The following is a 21,682-nucleotide window of genomic DNA, read 5'->3' as shown; positions in this document are numbered from 1 at the left end:
TAGTAGTAGTAGTAGTAGTAGTAGTAGTAGTAGTAGTAGTAGTAGTAGTAGTAGTAGTAGTAGTAGTAGTAGTAGTACTAATAATAATAATAACAATAATAACAACAATGACAATAACAATAATAACTATAACAATAATAATAATAATAATAATAACAATAATAATAATAATAATAATAGTGGTACTAATAATAATAATAATAAAGAAATAGAAGAAGAAGAAGAAGATGAGAACTTTGAGATGGAATATTAATGTAACGATTAAACAATGATAATAACAAATGTCAAGGTTAGAGGTTCCACTAATGGTATATCAAACAAGTATAGTATAAACTCTTATTATTGAATTGGAAACCACACACAAAGGAGGTTCCAATCAGATTATATATTGTTAACATGATTACATTAGTCATCTTATTCGATTAATGCTAATACTTGTAAATCTCGTCAAGCATTCATGATTATAACTTATGTTAACAACAAATCAAGTTCCTTTCATAGCTCAGGTGTCGGTTATACCATACATTATGGGCTATGAAAGTGCCAAGCATTTGTTGTACCAAGTGTTATACAACATAAATCAAGATTAGTCATTTAACAAGCAAAGTATTAAAGAGTGAACAAGATAACAAATACAAAACATGTTAGTATCAAACATTAAAATCCATATTAAGCTTACACTATACTTATTCTTACACCATTAGTGTAACCTTTTCACCTTGACATAATAAACTTCGCTAGACATAATGAAAGAAAGAAAAATAAATAAACAAAATATGAACATAAATAAGATAAAAGTTAACTAAGTAAATGAAAGAAAATGAAAGGCATAAACTTGATATTAATAAAAGCAAAGCATAAACATTACAAAAAATACAAAGAGAGAAAGCAAAAGCATGAACTTGATCTGGAGACCAAGATGCCTAAATGCATGGCAAATGCCTCCTTTTATAGGCCAAAAGTAGAAACTATTGATTTGATGACTAATTAATGTGTGGGTGACCAACTCTTGACTTGGTGACAATCCTTATCTTCTCTTGTCTGCCCAAAACATCATTGATAACGTCAAAATTAGAGCCACTTGAAAACATGAAAGTTATAGAAAATTGTCTTAGCTTTCTTGTGTAAACAATTCAGCTCATTTTGACTTCTAGAACTCCCAATATGGCCAAAATACTGAATAGTGCTTAGGTTGGAGGACAGATTCAGGCTTCTTTGTTGTTGCAACAATTTGGACTTGAAAATGGTCTTTTTAGATCTTAGGCTCCATATGAATGTTGTAGGCCTATGTCTTACCTTTCCATCCATATGTAGGCCTATGTCTTACCTTTCCATCCATATAAAGTAGACCTAAATCTGAGATCAATAGCTCCAGATATGACCCAATTACAGAATAGTGTTCCGGTTTGGATTGCACCGACATCTCTTTTCTAAGTTTGGCCATCTCTTTGTCCTTTCAATTTCAGTTCTTAAATTAATCAATCAATCCTTTTATTTATGTGATAGGCCTGCATTTAAAATGAACATTTACCACAAATTAAAGGTATCTTATATTATTAGATATATTATTATAAAACATGCTTTAGTTAAGAAGTTATTGATACTTCAAATGCAAAATAATGATATAATGCCTTGATAAAAATACACTTTTAAGTATCAATCACTTATATTATTAGATACGTTATTATAAAACATGCTTTAGTTGAGTTATTGATACTTCAAGTGCAAAATGATGATATAAAACCTTGATAAAAATGCACTTTTGAGTACTAATCATTTACAAAACTCTAAAATTGATTTATCTAAAAAAAATCAAAAGAAAAATCTAAATATATTATAAAATTAAATATCCAAAAAAAATTTCTATTAAAGATTTATTTTTCATCTTAGTCCTTCAAAAGCAGCTTTAACATTTTCATAAGGCTATACTTTTAAATCGTGAGATTTTACATGACCCCAGTCTTATTATATACCAATCTTTGAAATATCATATTTAAACACTTTAAACTGTAGCAAAATCATCTTCTACCTGTCTATTCTACATGTATTATCTAAGAAATCCTTCACTCTTATGATTAAAAACAAGTTATTCATAAAGAAATTTCTTTTCCAATCAGTTTCCAAGCCAAACTATATAACTATTAGCGCTCCTACTACACCTATTAGGATTACCAATAGGCATGATTTAATATTTTCCTTGTCCAAACTCAAAAGGTAGTCATTCTTTGTTATTCTATTTTAACAACTCCGTAAACACTTTAAAATTACCAAATTAGTTTCACCAATAATGAGACTATTTTGATTCTTTATATGACCTTCTTCAACTTCATCTTATGGTTGAAAATGGTTACACCTTCTTCAAACAAAATTACAAAGCCAAAAAATATGAAAAAAAAAAATATTTCGAACACTTCTCCTTTTTTGTTCAAATTCTTTGTTTCTTAGGTTTGCTCATGATACTTTGATTACAATATTTAACATGAATTCCCCATCCTCATCAAAACATTCAAAGTCAAATGGTAGGCCACTTTTATAGTAGAATTCAAGAGCTCCAAACCTACATTTATAATGGTTAAAAGAAAATAAAAAAGCCAAGATTAAGGACTTAAATCATCAATCTAAGTTCTTAGCCAAAAAGTCTCATGCTTTAGCAAAATCCAAATAAGAGTATTTTAAAAATCATAAAGTAGCTTTCACAAAGTGACTCTAAATCAAATGATTGTGTTTTCTCTTCATCTTTAGAATCCATTATCAGCTTAGAAGATAAAAATAAAGATAATTATTTTAGTATTCTTCCTCTTATATAAAAACTCTAGGTATTTTTATCTATGTACATATATGTGTGTAAAAAAGAAAAGAAAAGAGTTTTTAGAGGTTAAAAATATTCATGGCCTATTTTTAGTTTTGTTTTCTTTTTATCAAGCTTGTCTTCTTTATGGCAAATACATTTAGACCCATCTTCTCCTAGCCTTTCACACTCCTAGTCCAAATATTTATGTCCACATAAGAAGACAAGTTTTCCTTCACTTGCAAATACAACAAAAAAAACTTTTATTGGTGGAAGACAAGGCAAACAATTATATCAAATAGCTTTTAAAAAGTTTAATAATTACAAAACTTTGTAAAATTTCAAATTTATCATCATTTTCCCTTATAAATAGATGGCTCTCTCTTTATTCTTTATTCTAGGACAAACAAATTTCTTTAGACAACTCTTTTGCATAAAAAATCTATATCTTTAAAGAAAAAACTCTATTTTGTATTACTTATATCCAAATTCATATCTTATGTATTTACCTCAATACAAATTCAAGTAAAATTATTCAAAGTTCAAGCTTTTTTTTTTTTCTAGTTATATATTTTATATTCATGTATTTATAAATATGCTCTGTATTTGTTAAAGAATATTATCATTTAGACTTTTTTTTATCATAAATATATAAATCTATTTGTTATTTATTTATTTGGCCAGTATACTAGTATTTTTTGGAGCACTAAGCAAGTTGCATGATAAAACCTATAGTGAATCCTTGTAATCTTGTGTGTGTGCCCTCAGTAGATTTTAGATTATTTACTTATTTATCTCATAACACATGCAAGGAGCTAGCTAGGAATAGCATCCAGCAAATTCCAAAGAGACCCTGAAAATCAGGAGGCAGTAGGTCTGCCTTAGAGCTAACTATCTACCACAAAAACGGACATATTACAGCCCAAGTGAGAGACAGGGATGGCCTTCAAAACTATGACAAGTTCAGACAAGTCCTTTTCCAGTTGATTTGTCGAGGAGACAAGCTGGTGGATCTGCTTTGTTATCTTCCTATACATAGGGGTCCCTTAACCCCTTCTCATCTGGTCCTACTCAGGGGGGCGACACTCACTACACGCTGCCCATTGTCTCTCCTACACAAATCTTCACAACCTTTGTCTATACAAGGCCTTGCTTCTCAAAGCTAATTTCCATGTAGCACAAACACAACTTGACAATTACACTCATAAACACGCATATATTACAAGAATATTATGGCAGGAAACTTTGCCATAATGAGATTGCCTCAAGAAAGGTTCGAGAGCGGAGAACACGTTTGGATATCATATGCAGGTGTACAGTGATTCTCCTACGCCGGGATGAGTTAATAGTTTTTATAGTGAATACTGGTCCAGCTAGATAGATCTAAATCTTGCGAACATGGTTTGATCGTTTTGTTTTGTGGAAAAGGTCGAATTAATGGTCAGCAAAGGAGAAGATCATGTGTAATTAGTAGCTAGCTTCTTATTCTTTTTTGTTGAGTTTTTTGTAAAGATTTCCATTGTGAGCTTGCTTCTTTTTCTTTTCTTTTTGTTTTCTTTTCCATAATTTCATGACCCCTAATGCATGAAAAAGCTTCCCCTCAAAGTAGGATTTGAAGAATCACGTAAACAAACTGTATATTAAAAAAAAACAGAAAAAGAAAACAATGAATAAACAATACATTCAATTAATTAATAACAGTCTAACAATTTTCTACTATAGTGGTCTTATGGCATAATTGGGCTTCACAATTGTACAAGGTTCGGTGCTATTTTCTATGCTAATAGATTTCTTGTCTTGTAAAAAAAAGAGTGATGAAATTTTTTTTCTGACCAATACAGGTTTCAGAGAGACTGCAAGAATAAAATTTATAGACAATTCCCAACAAGAAACATTTAAATTTGTTTTTTCTAACCAATAAGAATTTCAATGACAACAGAGAAATTTTTGTGGAAGAAAACAGTATGCTGAGTAATAGTCACAGCACAAACAACTCGGTCTCAGAGAAAACTAAAACCAAAAAAATATAAAGCACATCGAAATCACAACACTGTGGTACAAGCCTACAATTTATTCATATGATCTCGGATTAATTGTCATGTAAATATATAAACAAAACTTGTTTTCGCTATACTAGAGGCATACGCTTCATGGAATAACGAGGCAGACAAAAAAAAAATATCTTTTCAAGATTTTTTCCAAAAGTACATGTTTGTATGAGAACTATTTATCTCTTGTTTCCAAGAAAAGGCTCACCGGCAGTCCCTTGTAACCTTGTGGCACTTGAATCATTCTCCGATTTCTTCAGTGTTTGCCCCGGCTTACTTTGGTGGCCTCCCTGGGAATTATAAAAAGAGACAAATCACTCTACCATCACGTGAAGAATTCATTTGGGTATTGAAAGAAATGAAGACATCTCAAGGCAATGCAACAAGAGTAAAACCAATTACTTAGATCTGCGGAATTGGGTGTATTTGTTGGATATAAATTTCAGAATGACGAACCACTATTGATTTTGCAAACGTTAACATGTGTAGCAGTTTTCAGGTTGTTGTACTACAATCACTGAACATGTGGACTAGGGGCTTTTTTATCCAGGAATTCATGGCTGTTTGGGATTATAGATGAAGCATACAATAGAATTCAGTACAAAAAGAAAATGCCCAAGACATGATTTTCACTTACAGCTCCCTTATTGGCTGTTAACCTTCGACTTGATGGTGCCCGCGCCACTGATGAAGCAGCTGCAGCTGCAGCCACACGGATTCTGCAGAGACATTTAGAAAAGAAACTGTCAACTTTTTGGCCATCTTTGGGCACCAAAACTAAATTTCTAGCTGGATCAACTCCAAAATACCTTTTATGAACATCTACGTATTCATCTGTTTCATCCACAATCTCCTCCTGCATTGTTAAGACTACTATTAGCATACTTGGCAATGATTACTTAGATTCTAGAACTGGAAGGAAAAAAGATAACAAAGGTCTCTGATTTACCTGCAGAAGTTCTTCAAATACATCTTCTAGGGTGATGATACCAATTACTTCACCATCTTCAATGTCCTCTGATAGCAGGGTCATTCCTTTAATTGCGTCATTATGCTGTAAAGAAGGCTGCCTACTTGGCCTTGAAACCCTATCCATATCCACAACAACGCTATCTAACTTTACATTTGGCATGGACAACAATGGACTGGTCAATTGAGACTCTTTGCCAGTTTCTTTGTTTCCTTCATGTTCTTCCCCATCAATTGTTGGTGGAAGAGCCTTGCTTTTCCCCTTGGCCTTCACAACAGCTGCCATATGACTGCTACCCTTTTGAAACTCATTCAGTATATCATACAGAGGCATATCAGATGGAACCCTGGAGAAGTTTCCACGCAGGGGCGGAGCTAAGTTAATTTTACAGGGGAGGCCAAAATTAATATGTATATATATATATTATTAAAAAACTTATTTATTTAAATTAAAAATATTAAATAATAGAAAATTTTAAAAACATTTGCAGGGGCCCGGGCCCCTGCTTGCCACCCCCTGGTTCCGCCGCTGTTTCCACGGACAAATACTTAGCACATATTTTGAACTTGTTTGTGAAGGAAACCAGAAAAATATAGAGAAAAAAAAAATGAACACCGTGGAATTCTTCGGATTGAAACTGCACTAACTGGGGTCTCTGTTTCAGGTCGAACAGTGAGAAGGCTTTTCACCTAATTCCAACAAAAATAAAAACAGCCACATGCAAATCAGTTAACTAGAAAACCAGAGCAGCACATATAATAGGAGAAACCTATCAATATGACTTTATATATTACACCATCTCTCAACCATATTCTTCCATCAAGAAATCAATCAAGTGTTGTGCATGTGACCATTGATTTTACCAAAAATGTTTGAGGGGTGTACTAGAGAATAAGAACAGACTAACAGTGACAATGCATTTATTTTTTTATGGAAGGGTACAATTGATAAATGATATAATGTATAAGGTGATATTAATAGGTTTCCACAATATAATATAACACTTAAATTTGAAAAAAATCTATAAAATAGAAAACCCACCAAAAGAAGTCCAATGATATTTTTTGGATTCCCAGAATATACAGGAACTCTGCTATGACCGCGTGCAAGAACTTTTCCCATTGCCTCCCTAAGTTACAAGTATTATTAAATAAATATATAAACACAAGTTTATGCAATTGTTTAAGTGAAACATAAGAAAGTGAAAATGCCATGGCAATAGGAATAATTCAGGAACAACTGAGCAGAACTTACCAATCCAACTTTGAATTGACATCTAGGGAGAAAGTTGATTCAATAGGTGTCATAGCCTCTTCAGCAGTCTGTTGAAGTTTATAAATGAAACATAAAACATTACTTTAAGATGCAAGCTGAAAGAGAATCTGAGATATTTAACTTGGGCATTGAATGATAATGAAATAAGACACTTTGTGAATTTATTGGCCAATCTGCACAATAATTGTCTACTTCATTTGGAATAGGACCCCTTCTTCTATGTTTGGTACAAACAATCATTAAATATCACATGTTTCTTTAGTTAACCTTAAAACTTAAGTTGATAAACTTAAGAAAAATAAAGCAACAACCAAACACGTACTCAAAATTATTAATCATAAAATGATATAAATTTGAAAATCCCATTTTCTGTCATGGAAGCACACTAAAGCACCAACATGACTCCAAATATTTGAAAACCCCAATAGAACAAAAAAAAAAAAAAAAAACAAACCTTTTTTTACTGGCATCTTATTATCTCTCTCGTGTTTCATTCATGAGCTATCAAATTTGGTTCTTGGTGTAACTTCTTACATGTCCAATTGTTTGTGTATGTAAATATAGGTATTTTGGTTTGTTTCAGATCTGAGTTTGGCTTTTAAAAAGGGTAACAAATGAGATAAATGGGTATTGAGTATAATTATATTCTCTATGGTGTGGGCTAAAATGCAAGGGAAGAAGAACTATAGATGTGACAATGAAACTAATAGATTTTTGCTCGACATAACAACAATTTAGCTAGCTGGGGGTACAAGTTCGATTTTCACATGTCATTTGACAAACAAATATTATAGATGGAATTGATGAAGAGTGTAAGAGTGTCAATCCAAACATCACATAATTCAAGCATTAGAATAAAAAAAAAAAAAAAAAGTGAGGGTGTGTCAGTCAAAACAGGCAATGGCTGGGAGAGGAGGGGGGCTTCACTGAATTTACTTGACTTCTGGAAATGATCAAAATTCCAGCTTAGATGTGAAATTCAAATCAACTTAAATAGAGAAGCTCTCAATGCTTTTCAAGAAGTGCAAGCAAAAAGCAAAATACAAATGATTACTGAAGACTCCAACCCACCACACCACACCCCCCCCCTCCCCCAATCGAAGCATCAAATTTCAGATGAAGTGATTGCATTTGCCTAACTAGTACATGTTCACGCATCTGAATTTGTGAGAATGCAACAAGAAGGAAAAAAAAAGTTATGTACCATCCATGATGGTTGTTGCAAAACAAAATGACCAATATCAAAATTTTACAGTGAAGAATGGCAAAGAAAAGGAAAAAATAGAAGCCAATTTCAGATGTTGCATACCTTTTCGGTCAAATCTAGTGCCCCACTAATAATTGTCGTCTCATCATGTGTGAGTTCACCACCCTTGCCAGCCTAGATGTATCAAGAAAAAGATGTTACATTGCAAAGGAGAAAAGGAAAAGGAAACAAGGATATACTAATACTTTCATAGATTAGGTTGATTAAATTGTTATCTATATGTATTTTACATTTTAATTTACCTCCAAGCCGTGGATGGAAACAAGGGCTTTCAATTGTGCCCGTCTAAATAATGCTTCATTATGTCCTAATGCACAATCCAGAACCTGTAGAATGACATTTCTTACAGTCAGAGAGTACATAAAACGAATGTTTGAGGGTAGACCAAATTATCAAGCAAGCAATAGGTTGCAGAAAAAAACAAATGTGGTTTTTTCTTTTTATTTTGAAAGCCAGAAAAGACTAAATTTAACAGAAGGTTCATTGTTCAAGTCAGGTAGGAACAAGTAATGAAGGTACAATTTTTTTTCCTTCTACAATGGGAGAGGAAAACACATCTTTAAAGCTGAAGAACATGGAAGAAAAGTACAGCCATTCACAACTCTCTATCCTTATTCTATGATAGCTGTAGCAAACCACAAAATCACTAATTAATCTAGCTCCACAATCATCATGTTTCTAAAGCCAAGACCATACACGTGAACAGTGAACCATTAAGTGAAAGAAAGATGTAAAAGACCACAAATAAGAGCAAGAGCTAGTATTTACTTGACTCCAGAGGACAACCTTATCCTGTTACTTGCTAAGAGAAAACTTCAATCCCACTTAGCTCTTTCAAAGCCATGAGCTGTGCAAGATACATGCTTTTATACTGATAAATAATTTTTTTTCCCAATAAGATGAATTCATAAAAAGGAAGCTAGAAAACCTAATCATCAATGGATAAAAATAAAATCATAGGTAAAACCTCGGGCTTGTTTTTACTACTTTTCATTTTAAAAGGGTATTAGAAATTATCAAACAACTACCAATCCCACTTTACGGAAAACTTTGGGTGTAGTCAATTTCCGCTGTGTTACTTACCTTCCCGATGGGATATGAAATTGGATAACAAATTATCATTAAAATTCGCACAAGCCATACGAAATTGGCCCCAACAGCTAATCCATATCTGGTGCATATTGATTGTGGAATAACCTGAAAATAAAAAACGTCCACCTCACTTAAGCCTAAAAAATTACTATATTTAATATTTTAAGAATAGTTAACAAAAAGTTGCTTAAGATGAACATAAGTAGACAAAAAAATGTACCTCTCCAAAAGCTAGAACAAAAGTCACGGAAAGTATTATAGCAACATATTGATTGAAAAGCTTATCCAAGTATATAGGAAGAGCCTGCAAATTAAATCACAATATCCAACTGCTGTCAACAATAGCTAATTAAAAGTTAAAAAGTTCAAGCATAATACGAATATTCTAGGGCGATGAATTGCGTATTATCTGCAAATTCACTAAGCAACCTCACTTTCGAAACGAAAGCTAATCCGGGCACTCACATTTTTGCAGTATACTTTCCAAAATCTCAAAATAGCATCCCTACCTAATAGTGGATAATCTATATAGATAATCTCAACAAATAATGTTAGAGTTAGTGGAATTTTCTTCTAATTGCTTGTAAATGCTACATCTCCTTGATTTTTTTCAACATAAATTCCAAAGAAGATTACCTCCATGGAAGCAGCATTGCAAAGAAGCAGAGTCACCAGAAGCTGGTGCTGTTTCTGAACCACCGGAAGAATCGCAGCTAATAAAATTAAAATTAAAATTAAAATCAGAGAAATTCAATTGAAATTGAAAATTAATTAAGAAAGTACGAACCAGCTTGTTTTTTCTCGGTGGAAGTGCCGCTACGTTGGAGAATTTCGAGGTCGACAAGACCAAGAGACATGAGGCCTAAGGTAAGCCCAGACATGATCCCCGCGAAGAGAACGAGGAAGCAAGAAATTCCTGCGTACGCAAACCACGAGAACGATCCAAACGGTATTTCGTCTCCGTTTGATTGACCTACTAACTCCGTCAACATCCTCGTCGCCATCACCGCATTTAACAGCTGCATCTTTATAATTCAAAATTTATTGATAAATATTATAATTTGATGATTAATTTGATTTTGGATGTCTTTGTAAGTTTTCTTTCTTGTTGTTTCTCTGTGAGATCCAGAAAAAGTCCAGGGAGAGAGAATAAAAAACAAGAAGAAGAAGAACATACAGCACATAGCAGGGCAGGTGGCCGGGATACTGGATATATAGAGTAAATTGTAAATGAATCCCTCTATTATTTAGAAACGAATTTATTAATCCCTCGCTTTTCAAGATTAATTATTTATTTCTTTTCATCCATTTATATTCTTTTCCAATTTATTTATCTAAGAAAAATACGTGGATAATATGGAAATATTTATGAGAATAGAAAGCATTTTTTTTAAATAAATCAATATTAAATTAATCATGGTTGATAATTATGAATTAGATAGTCCCCCTTTTCAAAACTAATTGTTTAATCTCTTAACTACTATTAACATGCTTGATTTAATATTCATTTATTTTTAAAAATGCCTTCTATTCTTATAAATATTTGTATATTATCAATTTATTTTTCTTTAATAAATAAATCGCAAAAGAACACAAATGGATGTAATGGACTAAATAATTGGTTTTGAAACCAAAGGATTAATAAATTCATTTCTCAAAACTAGATGTACGAATTTATAATTTACTTCTGGAATATTAGCCTTGTCTATAGCACGTGGCGGGATCACGAGGGTTCTTGCTGGGTCAAATGAATTAAATGCTTTTGAAATACGAACGGTGATCTGTGTTTGTGGCTATTTTTCTGACACGTAAACGAGGCAGGGGAATATTGGTGATGAACGAATGCTGGGTAAAATTGTTAAAATTTCAGGAGTGTTTGGTAGAGTATTGTTGTTTTTTAAGTATTTTTTATTTTAAAATATATTAAAATATTATTTTTTATTTTTTAAAATTATTTTTATTATTAATATATTAAAATAACTAAAAAATAATAACAAATATTATTTTAACAAAAAAATAAATAAAAATTCGGGCTCGATTCTCATATCTTTTCATTACCATATAAGATAAAAAAAAGAATAGCAATAAAACAATATAAACCAAAGATTTATTATACTATGAATTATGATATTTTTATCCTCCATCATATAAAGCACAATTTAGAGGTAAAATAATTTTTTTTATAGAATTTAATTTTAATATTTTTAAATTAAATGATAATATATATATATGGGTGATTAATTTTACATTGTATAATTAGGCTTAAAATTTATTTTCTTGAACATGGATCCAAAGGTGTTTTACTCCTTTCATTATAACATTTTTGTATTTATCAAATGGAAAATATTAACTATTTTAACATACATAAAATATATTTTAAAAGAAAATATAGTTGATGCTTACAATATGAACTAGGGGGTAAAGCTCACTTTTTTTGAGTGATAAGTGGAGACTCTTCTGATGGTCAAACACTATCTTTCATTATAGCGTTAAGAATGACACATCGAGATCTAACTAATGGCAGGGCTTGTGTTGGTATTAGATTGTTGATGTGGTTTCGGTGAACTTTTATTTCTCTTTCTTTTCTCTCTTTTTTACTCAATAAAACACAAAAGTTTTCTTTTACTTTTTTATACAATTTTGTCATCATTTTTTTTATTGCTACTTATTTTTTATATATTTTTTAGTTTTTTTCTTCAATTTAATCCCTCGTCATTTCATTTAATTTTTATATCAACTTGGGTCTTTATTACTTTTAATTGTTATTTATTTATTTATTATCCTTTTTTCTAATTAAATCTTGTTTTTAATTTCATCATTCAAGATTTAATTTGATTTTAATTTATTTTTTGGTCAAATGTAGTCTCCTTTCTTTTCATCACTATTTGTTTTTTTATCCTTTTTCATTGTTGTTTTTTTTTTAATTTCATCCCTTATTATTTTGTGATTGAAAATTATACTTCATTATTTTTTAGGGTTTATCTTTTATGGGGTTAGTTTTAGGCTTATGACTAGGGTCATAAATTTTGAATATTAACCATGTGAGAACACTTAGAGACCACATGAATCTTACAAGAATAAGTGTATCATCATGCATAATTTCCCTCCTGATGCATCTCATTTTAATTTTAAGTTAGGTATTATTTAACTTTTACCTTCTTTTCATGGCTTAGATTTAGAAAATACATACTTGCATTTAAAAAAATTTGAGGAGGTTTGTAACACCTATAATGACTCAAATTGTAGTATGAACACCATCAGATTAAAGCTTTTTTATTTTTTATTAAAAGATAAAGTTAAAACATGGCTATAAAATTTAAGACTAGGATCTATTCGTGCTTGGGATAGAATGCAAGAACAGTTTTTAAAGAAGTTTTATCTTTCTCATAAAAAAACTCTTTCAAAAGACAAATCACCACTTTCATTCAAAAATCAGGAGAAATATTTTACCAATATTAGGATAGGTATCGAAACTTGCTTAATACTTACCCTTATCATGGTTTTGAATCAAGGAGATTGGTTTCATATTTTTATGAAGGGTTAAGACCTACAAAGGCAAATGGTGGAATTGATATGCAATAGAACTTTTGAAGATAAATACCCTGATGAAATAATGGAGTGCTTAGACTTATTAGCTAAAAATGATCAAAATTGGAATACCGCAGGTACTTGTAAGGTACTGAGTAAAACTCAATCTCATACATCTAGTGGAAGTATGTACAACCTTAGGGAAGATCATGACCTACAAGCCAAGTTTGTATCTTTAACTAGAAAAATTGAGGCACTAGAATTAAAAAAGAGTGGTCAATTAAAATTTATTCAAGACATTGTGTGTCAAGTTTGTGAACAAATGAACACTCAACCAATGACTATCTGACTTTATCTTCTTTCAAGGAATGTCTTCATGAACAAGCTCATGCTTTAAACTTTAAAAAGGCCCAATCATAACTCATTGCTTGACCGCTTTTTATGATTGGCTTGTATTAACTCACAAGTACACGAGTGCGCGATGTAGCAATTAACTCAAAAAGATCGAGGTCATATCCACAAAGAGCTAGATTTGAAAATTAAACTAGATAACAAAAAAAACTCAAGAGAAATTAAATTAACAATGACTTGATTGAAAATAATTGATGGATTTGTTTTCAAAGATGAAAACAGGTAAATAGATTTTAAATGACAAGAAAAAGTAAGTCTTGGTCCAAATCAATTTTAATGGTGATATATTAGTGATTCAAATCAATTTTAATGGTGATGTATTGGTGATTTCTTCAACATATATAAGATAACTCAACCTAATCTCAACGATGGTGATATTAGATCTGAAGATATTACAATGAAGATTAGAAAGATGAAGATTGATTATTGCTTAAGAATGAACAAGTACTTTCATATTAAGTAAGATATTGAATCAAGCAATCTCTATACCAAAACTAAAGTTTGTGCATAAAAATTCAAGATTATAACATTATCTAAATGATTTCTAAAATTTCCTTTCAATAATAAAACATTCATAAAGAAAATAAGAAGATAAACATTAAGATTCATTCGTATCTTGAAGAACTCACCTCAACCATCATTATCCTTGATTTGGATCCAAGAAAGAGATTAGCCAACCATGATTATGTATAAGAACACTTTAATGAATATGAAATAACTTGAATCAAACTGAAACAATAAGTTTTACAAACTAAAGAAATGAAATCTACAAAGAAGAACACAACACAATTTCAGTAAAAATTCAGACACAAATATGATGCTAACTTTGGACAACAATTTAGACTCTCCTAGAAGCCTTTTTTTGGAGATGTCTATTAGAGACATATTTATAAGCAATTCTATCACCTTTTTAGATCATTAAAGAACAACTCATTTGGACACCTACTTCAAAATTTATGGGCAAAAAACTGAAAGGTGTCCTGAAAAATCAAATTAGGCCAGCTTTGCAACCACTTTGGTCCACGTTTTTCTTCCTCATTTATGAGCTGTCTGTTTCTTTTTTTTTTGTTGACCCAAAATAATGTAATAATATCCCCTTCAGCTTTCCATCCATGTGCTTGCCTTCTTGGATCAATGAATTACCCAAAATAAATCAATTGTTATTTGTTGTGTAGACATGTAAGATCATATGATAATCTTTTATAGAATTGGAATAGAATTGATTTTTTAGGGAAAATTTGGAGCACTTATTTAAACTAAGATTTGCTTCAAACTTCAACTAAATTTCTCTTCAATTCTTTGTTCTGAATTCCGACATTAAATTTTCCGACATAATCCTTTTAAGCTTTAAAAACCTAGCAAAACATTAAAAGAAAATTCATTACTAAAAAACATATCAATTATTATAAAAACTCAAATAAAAACAATAAATACATATGTAAAATAAGAGATTTAATGATACTTTTGATTCACAATCACCCATATTCACAAATATATAATGCTAGTTGGAGAAATCACCCAAATTTCAATTGGAAAAGTGATACACAAACTTCATAGCCACCATTTTAAGCACACTATAATTTCAAAAATTACCATGGATATGCATGTCCTTATGTTCCCCCTCCTATAAGATATCTTGAGGAAATTTTGTATGAATTCATTGAAAAGTAAGAGACAATCAATACTCAACTTGCTCAAAGCATAAGAGCTTTTAAAGATACTCTTGCAAAATTAACATATGCTCTTAGTTTCCAAGAAAAAGGTAAGTTTCTATCTTAACCACAATAAAATCCCAAAGGGCAATATAATGAAAATGCAAGTAGTTCCGGAAGCCAACACATGGATCAAGTCAAATCAGTCACTACTTTTTATAGTGGTAAGGTTATCGAAAAACCCACTCTTGAACCTTATGAGAAAGAAGATGAGTCAATCTCTGAGGGTAAAGAAGGGGTTGAATCTGAAAATTATAAAGAAAAGACTCATTTCCTGCCAGCACTTCCATTTCCTCATATTATGACCAAACAAAGGAAAGTCAATCACAACTCTGAAATCTTTAAAACTTTCAAACAAGTAAGGATCAATATACATTTGCTAGATGCTAAATAGGTTCCTTCTTATGCTAAATTTTTGAAAGTTCTGTGCATTGTGAAGAGAAAATTGAATGTGAAAAAAAAAGCCTTTTAGCTGAATAAGTGTCATTCTTTAAAACAATAATGCTTTGAAATATAAAGACCTTGGTTGTCCTATAATTTCTTGTTATATTGGACAACGTAAAATTAAAATAGTTTTACTTGATCTTAGAGTTAGTGTGAATTTACTTTTATATTCAATTTTTCAAAGTCTTAATCTAGGTGAGTTAAAATTAATTTTTGTAACTCTCTTACTTACTGATAGATTTGTAAAAGTGCCTAGATGAATAATTGAATATGTGTTTGTACAAGTTGATAAATTCATTAATCCTATGGATTTATTGTATTGGACACATAACCTTTTGAAGTATGTAATTTATTTTATGTTATTTTAGGACGCCTGTTCCTTGCAACTTCTAACGTATTGATTAATTGTAGGAATGGACTCATGAAGCTATCATTTGGAAACATGATATTAGAGATGAATATTTTTAACATTTGCAAGTAACTTGGAGATGATAATGATTTACAAGAAGTGGACTTTACTAAAAAATTAGTTCATGATCAATTTCAAACTACTTCTAGCAAAACTAAGATTGATGAATCTGACAATTTGAAAATAGTTTATTTTTATGAAGAATCAAAGGCAAGTAATTAAAGGATATAAATTAAGCAATTGCCACCACGATCAATTAAGTCCATATATTTAAGTGTTTAACCACCCAAACCTGATTTGAAGTCATTACCATTCAATCTTAAATATTTATTTTTAGGAGAAAATAAAACTTTTCCAATGAACATTAAGAATGTAAGTTACTACAAACTCTGAAAATGCGCAAAAATGCATTAAGATTGACCATAGCTGATATAAAAGGAATCAATCATTTGATTTGCACACACAAAATTTATTTGCAGGAAAATGTTAAACCCTCTAGAGAAATGCAATGAAGGCTTAATCTTAATATAAAAGAAGTTGTGAAAAATAAAGTCATTAAGCTTCTAAATAATGGAATCATTTATCATATTTTTGACAACAAATGGGTAAGTCCTACCCAAGTTGTATCCAAAAAGTTTGGAGTCACTATGATAACAAATGAAAACAATGAGTTAATTCTAACTAGGACTAATTAGTATTTAAAAGTGCATTTTTTATCAAGGTCTTATGTCATCATTTTGCACTTGAAGTATCAATAACTTCTTAACTAAAACATGTTTTATAATAATATATCTAATAATATAAGATACCTTTAATTTGTGATAAATATTTATTTTAAATGCAGGCCTATCACATAAATGAAAGGATTGATTGATGAATTTAAGAACTGAAATTGAAAGGACAAAGAGATGCCTAAACTTAGAAAAGAGATGCTAGTGCAATCCAAATCGGAACACTGTTTGGTAATTGGGTCATATCTGGAGCTATAGATCTCAAACTTAGGTTTACTTTATATGGATGGAAAGGTAAGACATAGGCCTACAACTTTCATATTGAGCCCAAGATCTAAAAAAGCCATTTTCAAGTCCAAATTATAGCAACAACAAAGAAGTCTGAATCTGTCTTTCAGCCTGAGCACTGTTCAGTGTTTGGCCCATATCTGAAGTTCTAGAAGTCCAAATGACCTGAATTTTTTACACAAAAAGCTGAGACAATTTCCTACAACTTTAATGTTTTCAAGTGGCTCCAATTTTGACGTTATCAATGACGTTTTGGGTAGACAAGAAAAGATAAGGATTGTCACCAAGTCAAGAGTTGGTCATCCACTCATCAATTAGTCATCAAATCAATAGTTCCCAATTTTGACCTATAAAAGGAGGCATTTACCATGCATTTAGACATCTTGGTTTCCAGATCAAGATCATGCTCTTGCTTTCTCTCTTTGTATTTTTTATGCTTTGCTTTCATTAATATCAAGTTTATGCCTTTCATTTCCTTTCATTTACTTAGTTAACTTTTATCTTATTTATGTTCTTATTTTGGTTATTTATTTTTATTTATTTTATTATGTTTAGCTAAGTTTATTATGTCAAGGTGAAAAGTTTATTATGTCATAGTTATGTCAAGGTGAAAAGGTTACACTAATGGTGTAAGAATAAGTATAGTGTAAACTTAATATGGACTTTAATGTTTGATACTAACATGTTTTGTATTTGTTATCTTATTCACTTTTTAATACTTTGGTTGTTAAATGACTAATCTTGATTTATGTTGTATAACACTTGGTACAACAAATGGTTGACACTTTCATAGCCCATAATAATATCTAATAATATAAGATTATGGTATAACCGACACCTGAGCTATGAAAGGAACTTGATTTGTTGTTAACATAAGTTATAATCATGAATGCTTGACGAGATTTACAAGTATTAGTATTAATTGAATAAGATGACTAATGTAATCATGTTAACAATCTATAATCAGATTGGAACCTCCATTGTGTGTGGTTTCCAATTGAATAATAAAAGTTTATACTATACTTGTTTGACATATCATTAGTGGATCCTCTAACCTTGACATGCACCATCATGCATAGTTTTTATTCCTGATGCATCTCATTTTAATTTTAAACCAGGCATTGTTCAACTTTTAACTTCTTTTCATGGCTTAGAATTGGAAAATCCATATTTGCATTTAAGAGAATTTGAGGAGGTTTGTAATATATATAATGTTTCAAATTATAGCATGAACACCATCAGATTAAAGCTTTTTCCTTTTTCATTAAAAGATAAAGCTAAAATATGGCTACAAAATTTGAGACCAGGATCTATTCATGCTTCGTATGAAATGCAAAAACAGTTTTTAAATAAGTTTTTCCCATCTCATAGAACAAACTCTTTCAAAAGATAAATCACCACTTTCACTCAAAAACCAGGAGAAACATTTTACCAATGTTGGGATAGGTATAGAGACTTGTTTAATACTTGCCCTCATCATGGTTTTGAAACATGGAGATTGATTTCACATTTTTATGAAGGGTTAACACCAATAGATAGACAAATGGTTGAATTGATGTGCAATGGAACTTTTAAAGATAAAGACCCTGATGAAACAATGGAGTTTTTAAACTTGTTAGCTGAAAATGCTCAAAATTAGGACACTGCGGGTACTTATGAGGCACCGGGTAAAACTCAACCTCATACATCTAGTGGAGGTATGTACAACCTTAGGAAAGATCATGACCTCCAAGCGAAGTTTGCATCTTTAGCTAGAAAAGTCGAGGCACTAGAATTGAAAAGGAGTGGTAAATTAAAATCTGTTGAAAACATTGTGTGTCAAATATGTGAAACAAATGAACACTCAAGCACTAGTTGTCCAACCTTGCCCTCTATTAAGGAATGTCTCCATGAACAAGCTCATGCTTTAAACAGTTTCCAAAGGGCCAACCACAACCCTGGTTGGAGAAATCACCCAAATTTCAATTGGAAGAGTGATAATAACAATGCACAAACTTCATAACCACCGTTTCAAGCACACTATAATTTCCAAAATTCTCATGGATATGCACCTCCTTATGCTCCACCTCCTAGAAGAAATCTTGAGGAAACATTGCATGCATTCATTGAAAAGCAAGAGACATTCAATACTCAACTTGCTCAAAACATGACAGATTTTACAGATACTCTTGCAAAATTGACATCTGCTCTTAGTTTGCAAGAGAAAGGTAAGTTTCCATCTCAACCACAACAAAATCCCAAGGGGCAATATAATGCAAATCCAAGTAGTTCCGGAAGCCAACACATGGATTAAGTCAAATCAGTCACTACTCTTCGTAGTGGTAAGGTTATTGAAAAACCCACTCTTGAACCTTGTGAGAAAGATGATGAGTCAATCTCTAAGGGTAAAGAAGGGGTTGAATATGAAAATTACAAAGAAACGACTGATTCTCAGCCAGTACTTCCATTTCCTCAAGCCATGACCAAACAAAGAAAAGTCAATCACAATTCTGAAATTTTTGAAACTTTCAAACAGGTAAGAATCAATATACCTTTACCGGATGCTATTAAACAGGTTCCTTCCTATACTAAATTTTTGAAAGATCTATGCACGATGAAGAGGAAACTAAATGTGAAAAAGAAAGCCTTTATAGCCGAACAAGTAAGTGCTATTCTTCAGAACAATAATACTTTGAAATATAAAGACCCCAGTTGTCCTACAATTTCTTGCTTTATTGGAGAACATAAAATTGAAAGAGCCTTACTTGATCTTAGAGCTAGTGTGAATTTACTTCCATAGTCAGTTTTTCAGAGTCTCAATCTAGGTGAGTTAAAACCAACTTCTATAACTCTTTTACCTACCGATAGATCTATAAAAGTGCCTAGAGGAATAGTCAAAGATATGTTAGTACAAGTCAATAAATTCATTTATCTTGTGGATTTTGTTGTCTTGAACACACAACCTGTTAAAGCATGTAATTCATTTCCTATTATTTTAGGATGTTCGTTTTGTTGCAACTTCTAACGCATTGATTAATTGTAGGAATGGACTGATGAAGCTATCATTTGGAAACATGACATTGGAGATGAATATTTTCAACATTTGCAAGCAACCTAGAGATGATACTGATTTACAAGAAGTAGATCATATTGACGAATTAGTTTATTATCAACTTGAATCTACTTTAAGTAAAAATGAGTTGGATGAATTTGAAGATTTGCAAATGATTTATTCTGAGGAAAAAATCACGGATGAAAAATGCATCGAAAATGTTAATGCGGATCTTTTGTCAAAAGTGACGACAAATTCGACATCTAACATCACACCAATCGATGATTACTTTCCTAACGAATCCTTACTTTCTCTTAGTCCAATGCCTTGGTATGATAAAAATATTAATTTTCTTACTTTAGGAGATATGCTAGCTGATTGGAATACCCAAGACAAAGAAAAGTTCTTGAACGAAGTGAAGAACTTTTATTGTGATGACCCTAACTTATTCAAATATTATCCTGATCAAATATTTCAAAGATTCATTCTCGACAATGAGGTAAGTAGTGTCATTAAACTTTGTCATTCTAAAGCATGTGGAAGTTATTTCTCATCAAAAAAGACAGCTACAAAAATCTTTCAAAGTGAATTTTATTGGCCCACCATGTTCAAGGACACGCATGCATTCTGCAAAACTTGTGAAAATTGTCAAAAAGTTGATACTAGTAAAAAAGTTTTGTTTTATAATTCTTAACTCTATGCATTCCCTAGAGAGCTAAGATCAAGATGGAGCAATCCTTATAGGGCCTGTGATATTGAGAATTCAATGAATGACAATGTTTTTAAGAAAAATGGACATCGTTTGAAAGCTTACTTTGATAATTTTCCTAGTGAAAATGAATCAACTGGTTTAAATGATCTTGTAGATAAAGGTTGATTATTTTGTTTTTCTTACATTGTTTTTGTGTTTCTTTTTGAGTGATTTTTGCTAGTTTCTCTCACCCCGGTCAAATAGAGGACAACAGTACTTCTTGACTTTTGTCGATTCTTTCAGTTTCCCATAATAACTAATATCTATGTATATATTTATGCAATTCTTTAAATCTCTCTTCCAATTCTCATTTGATAATGGACACTAATCTTGAAAAATTTAAAAAGTATTTTCCCGCTCTGCCTCAGAATGCGATTACAAAAATTCATCGTGCTAGATGTGCAAGATTAAGGTTGTTAATGAATCATGCAATTCTTGAAGATATTCATTGGTTGATTGAAGCAAAGGCCCGATTATCAGGTGAGTCTTCTAATTCTTTCATTTCACACATGCTTGGAACAAGTAAAAGCACTTTTGCAAAGAAACGTCGTGCAAAACGACTGAAAGTCTGTCATTGATGTGCCAGATGGACTTGTAATTCACAATGTCATTCTTTAGGAATGGTATCTCTAAACCGTGAAGATAAAATACAATTCATTAAGGATGGCTGAGTAAAGAGTCTTTAGATAATCTTCTATTAACTCTTGAGACGCATCTTAGTGGAGATGTGCATCGTGCAATTCATGATTTATAGCCCCATTTTCATAAAGAACATGATCGACTTAGTCTTGGGCATCTGACTAAAAACGACCCTGTTTGCCAGTTTTTAAGAAAACTGGATGGGAAGCCTATCCCCGACCCATAGAGGGTGTTTAAGTTGTTCTTGGATATAAAACCAAGGGAAGATTTGAGCCACAATCACAACTACCCGTACATA

General features: G+C 31.4%; 1 protein-coding gene across 3 annotated transcripts; it reads right to left on the bottom strand.

Annotated features, from left to right (window-relative positions):
* Window positions 1-4,796: 4,796 nt before the first annotated feature.
* Window positions 4,797-10,611, bottom strand: LOC105115396 (DUF21 domain-containing protein At4g14240-like). Of its 3 annotated transcripts, none has more exons than XM_011012270.1 (13): window positions 10,228-10,602; window positions 10,077-10,153; window positions 9,661-9,744; window positions 9,432-9,545; window positions 8,591-8,674; window positions 8,391-8,462; window positions 7,061-7,128; window positions 6,848-6,935; window positions 6,422-6,495; window positions 5,786-6,152; window positions 5,646-5,692; window positions 5,474-5,555; window positions 4,797-5,126 (listed from the first exon to the last, which is right to left on the bottom strand). In XM_011012270.1, the coding sequence occupies exons 1-13, from the start codon at window positions 10,463-10,465 to the stop codon at window positions 5,016-5,018; spliced, it is 1,506 nt and encodes a 501-aa protein (XP_011010572.1). In that variant the 5' UTR covers window positions 10,466-10,602; the 3' UTR covers window positions 4,797-5,015. The 3 variants fall into 3 exon arrangements, with proteins under 3 accessions (XP_011010572.1, XP_011010573.1, XP_011010574.1); XM_011012271.1 differs by lacking the exon at window positions 4,797-5,126 and adding an exon at window positions 5,153-5,363 and having other exon boundaries at window positions 5,401-5,555; window positions 10,228-10,604; XM_011012272.1 differs by lacking the exons at window positions 4,797-5,126; window positions 5,474-5,555; window positions 5,646-5,692 and having other exon boundaries at window positions 6,066-6,152; window positions 6,454-6,495; window positions 10,228-10,611.
* Window positions 10,612-21,682: the final 11,071 nt, after the last annotated feature.

This window comes from Populus euphratica, unplaced genomic scaffold (genome assembly GCF_000495115.2).
Source record: "Populus euphratica unplaced genomic scaffold, PopEup_1.0 scaffold690.1, whole genome shotgun sequence".
NCBI classification, from domain to species: domain Eukaryota; kingdom Viridiplantae; phylum Streptophyta; class Magnoliopsida; order Malpighiales; family Salicaceae; genus Populus; species Populus euphratica.
This window is presented reverse-complemented; position numbering and strand designations above follow the sequence as displayed.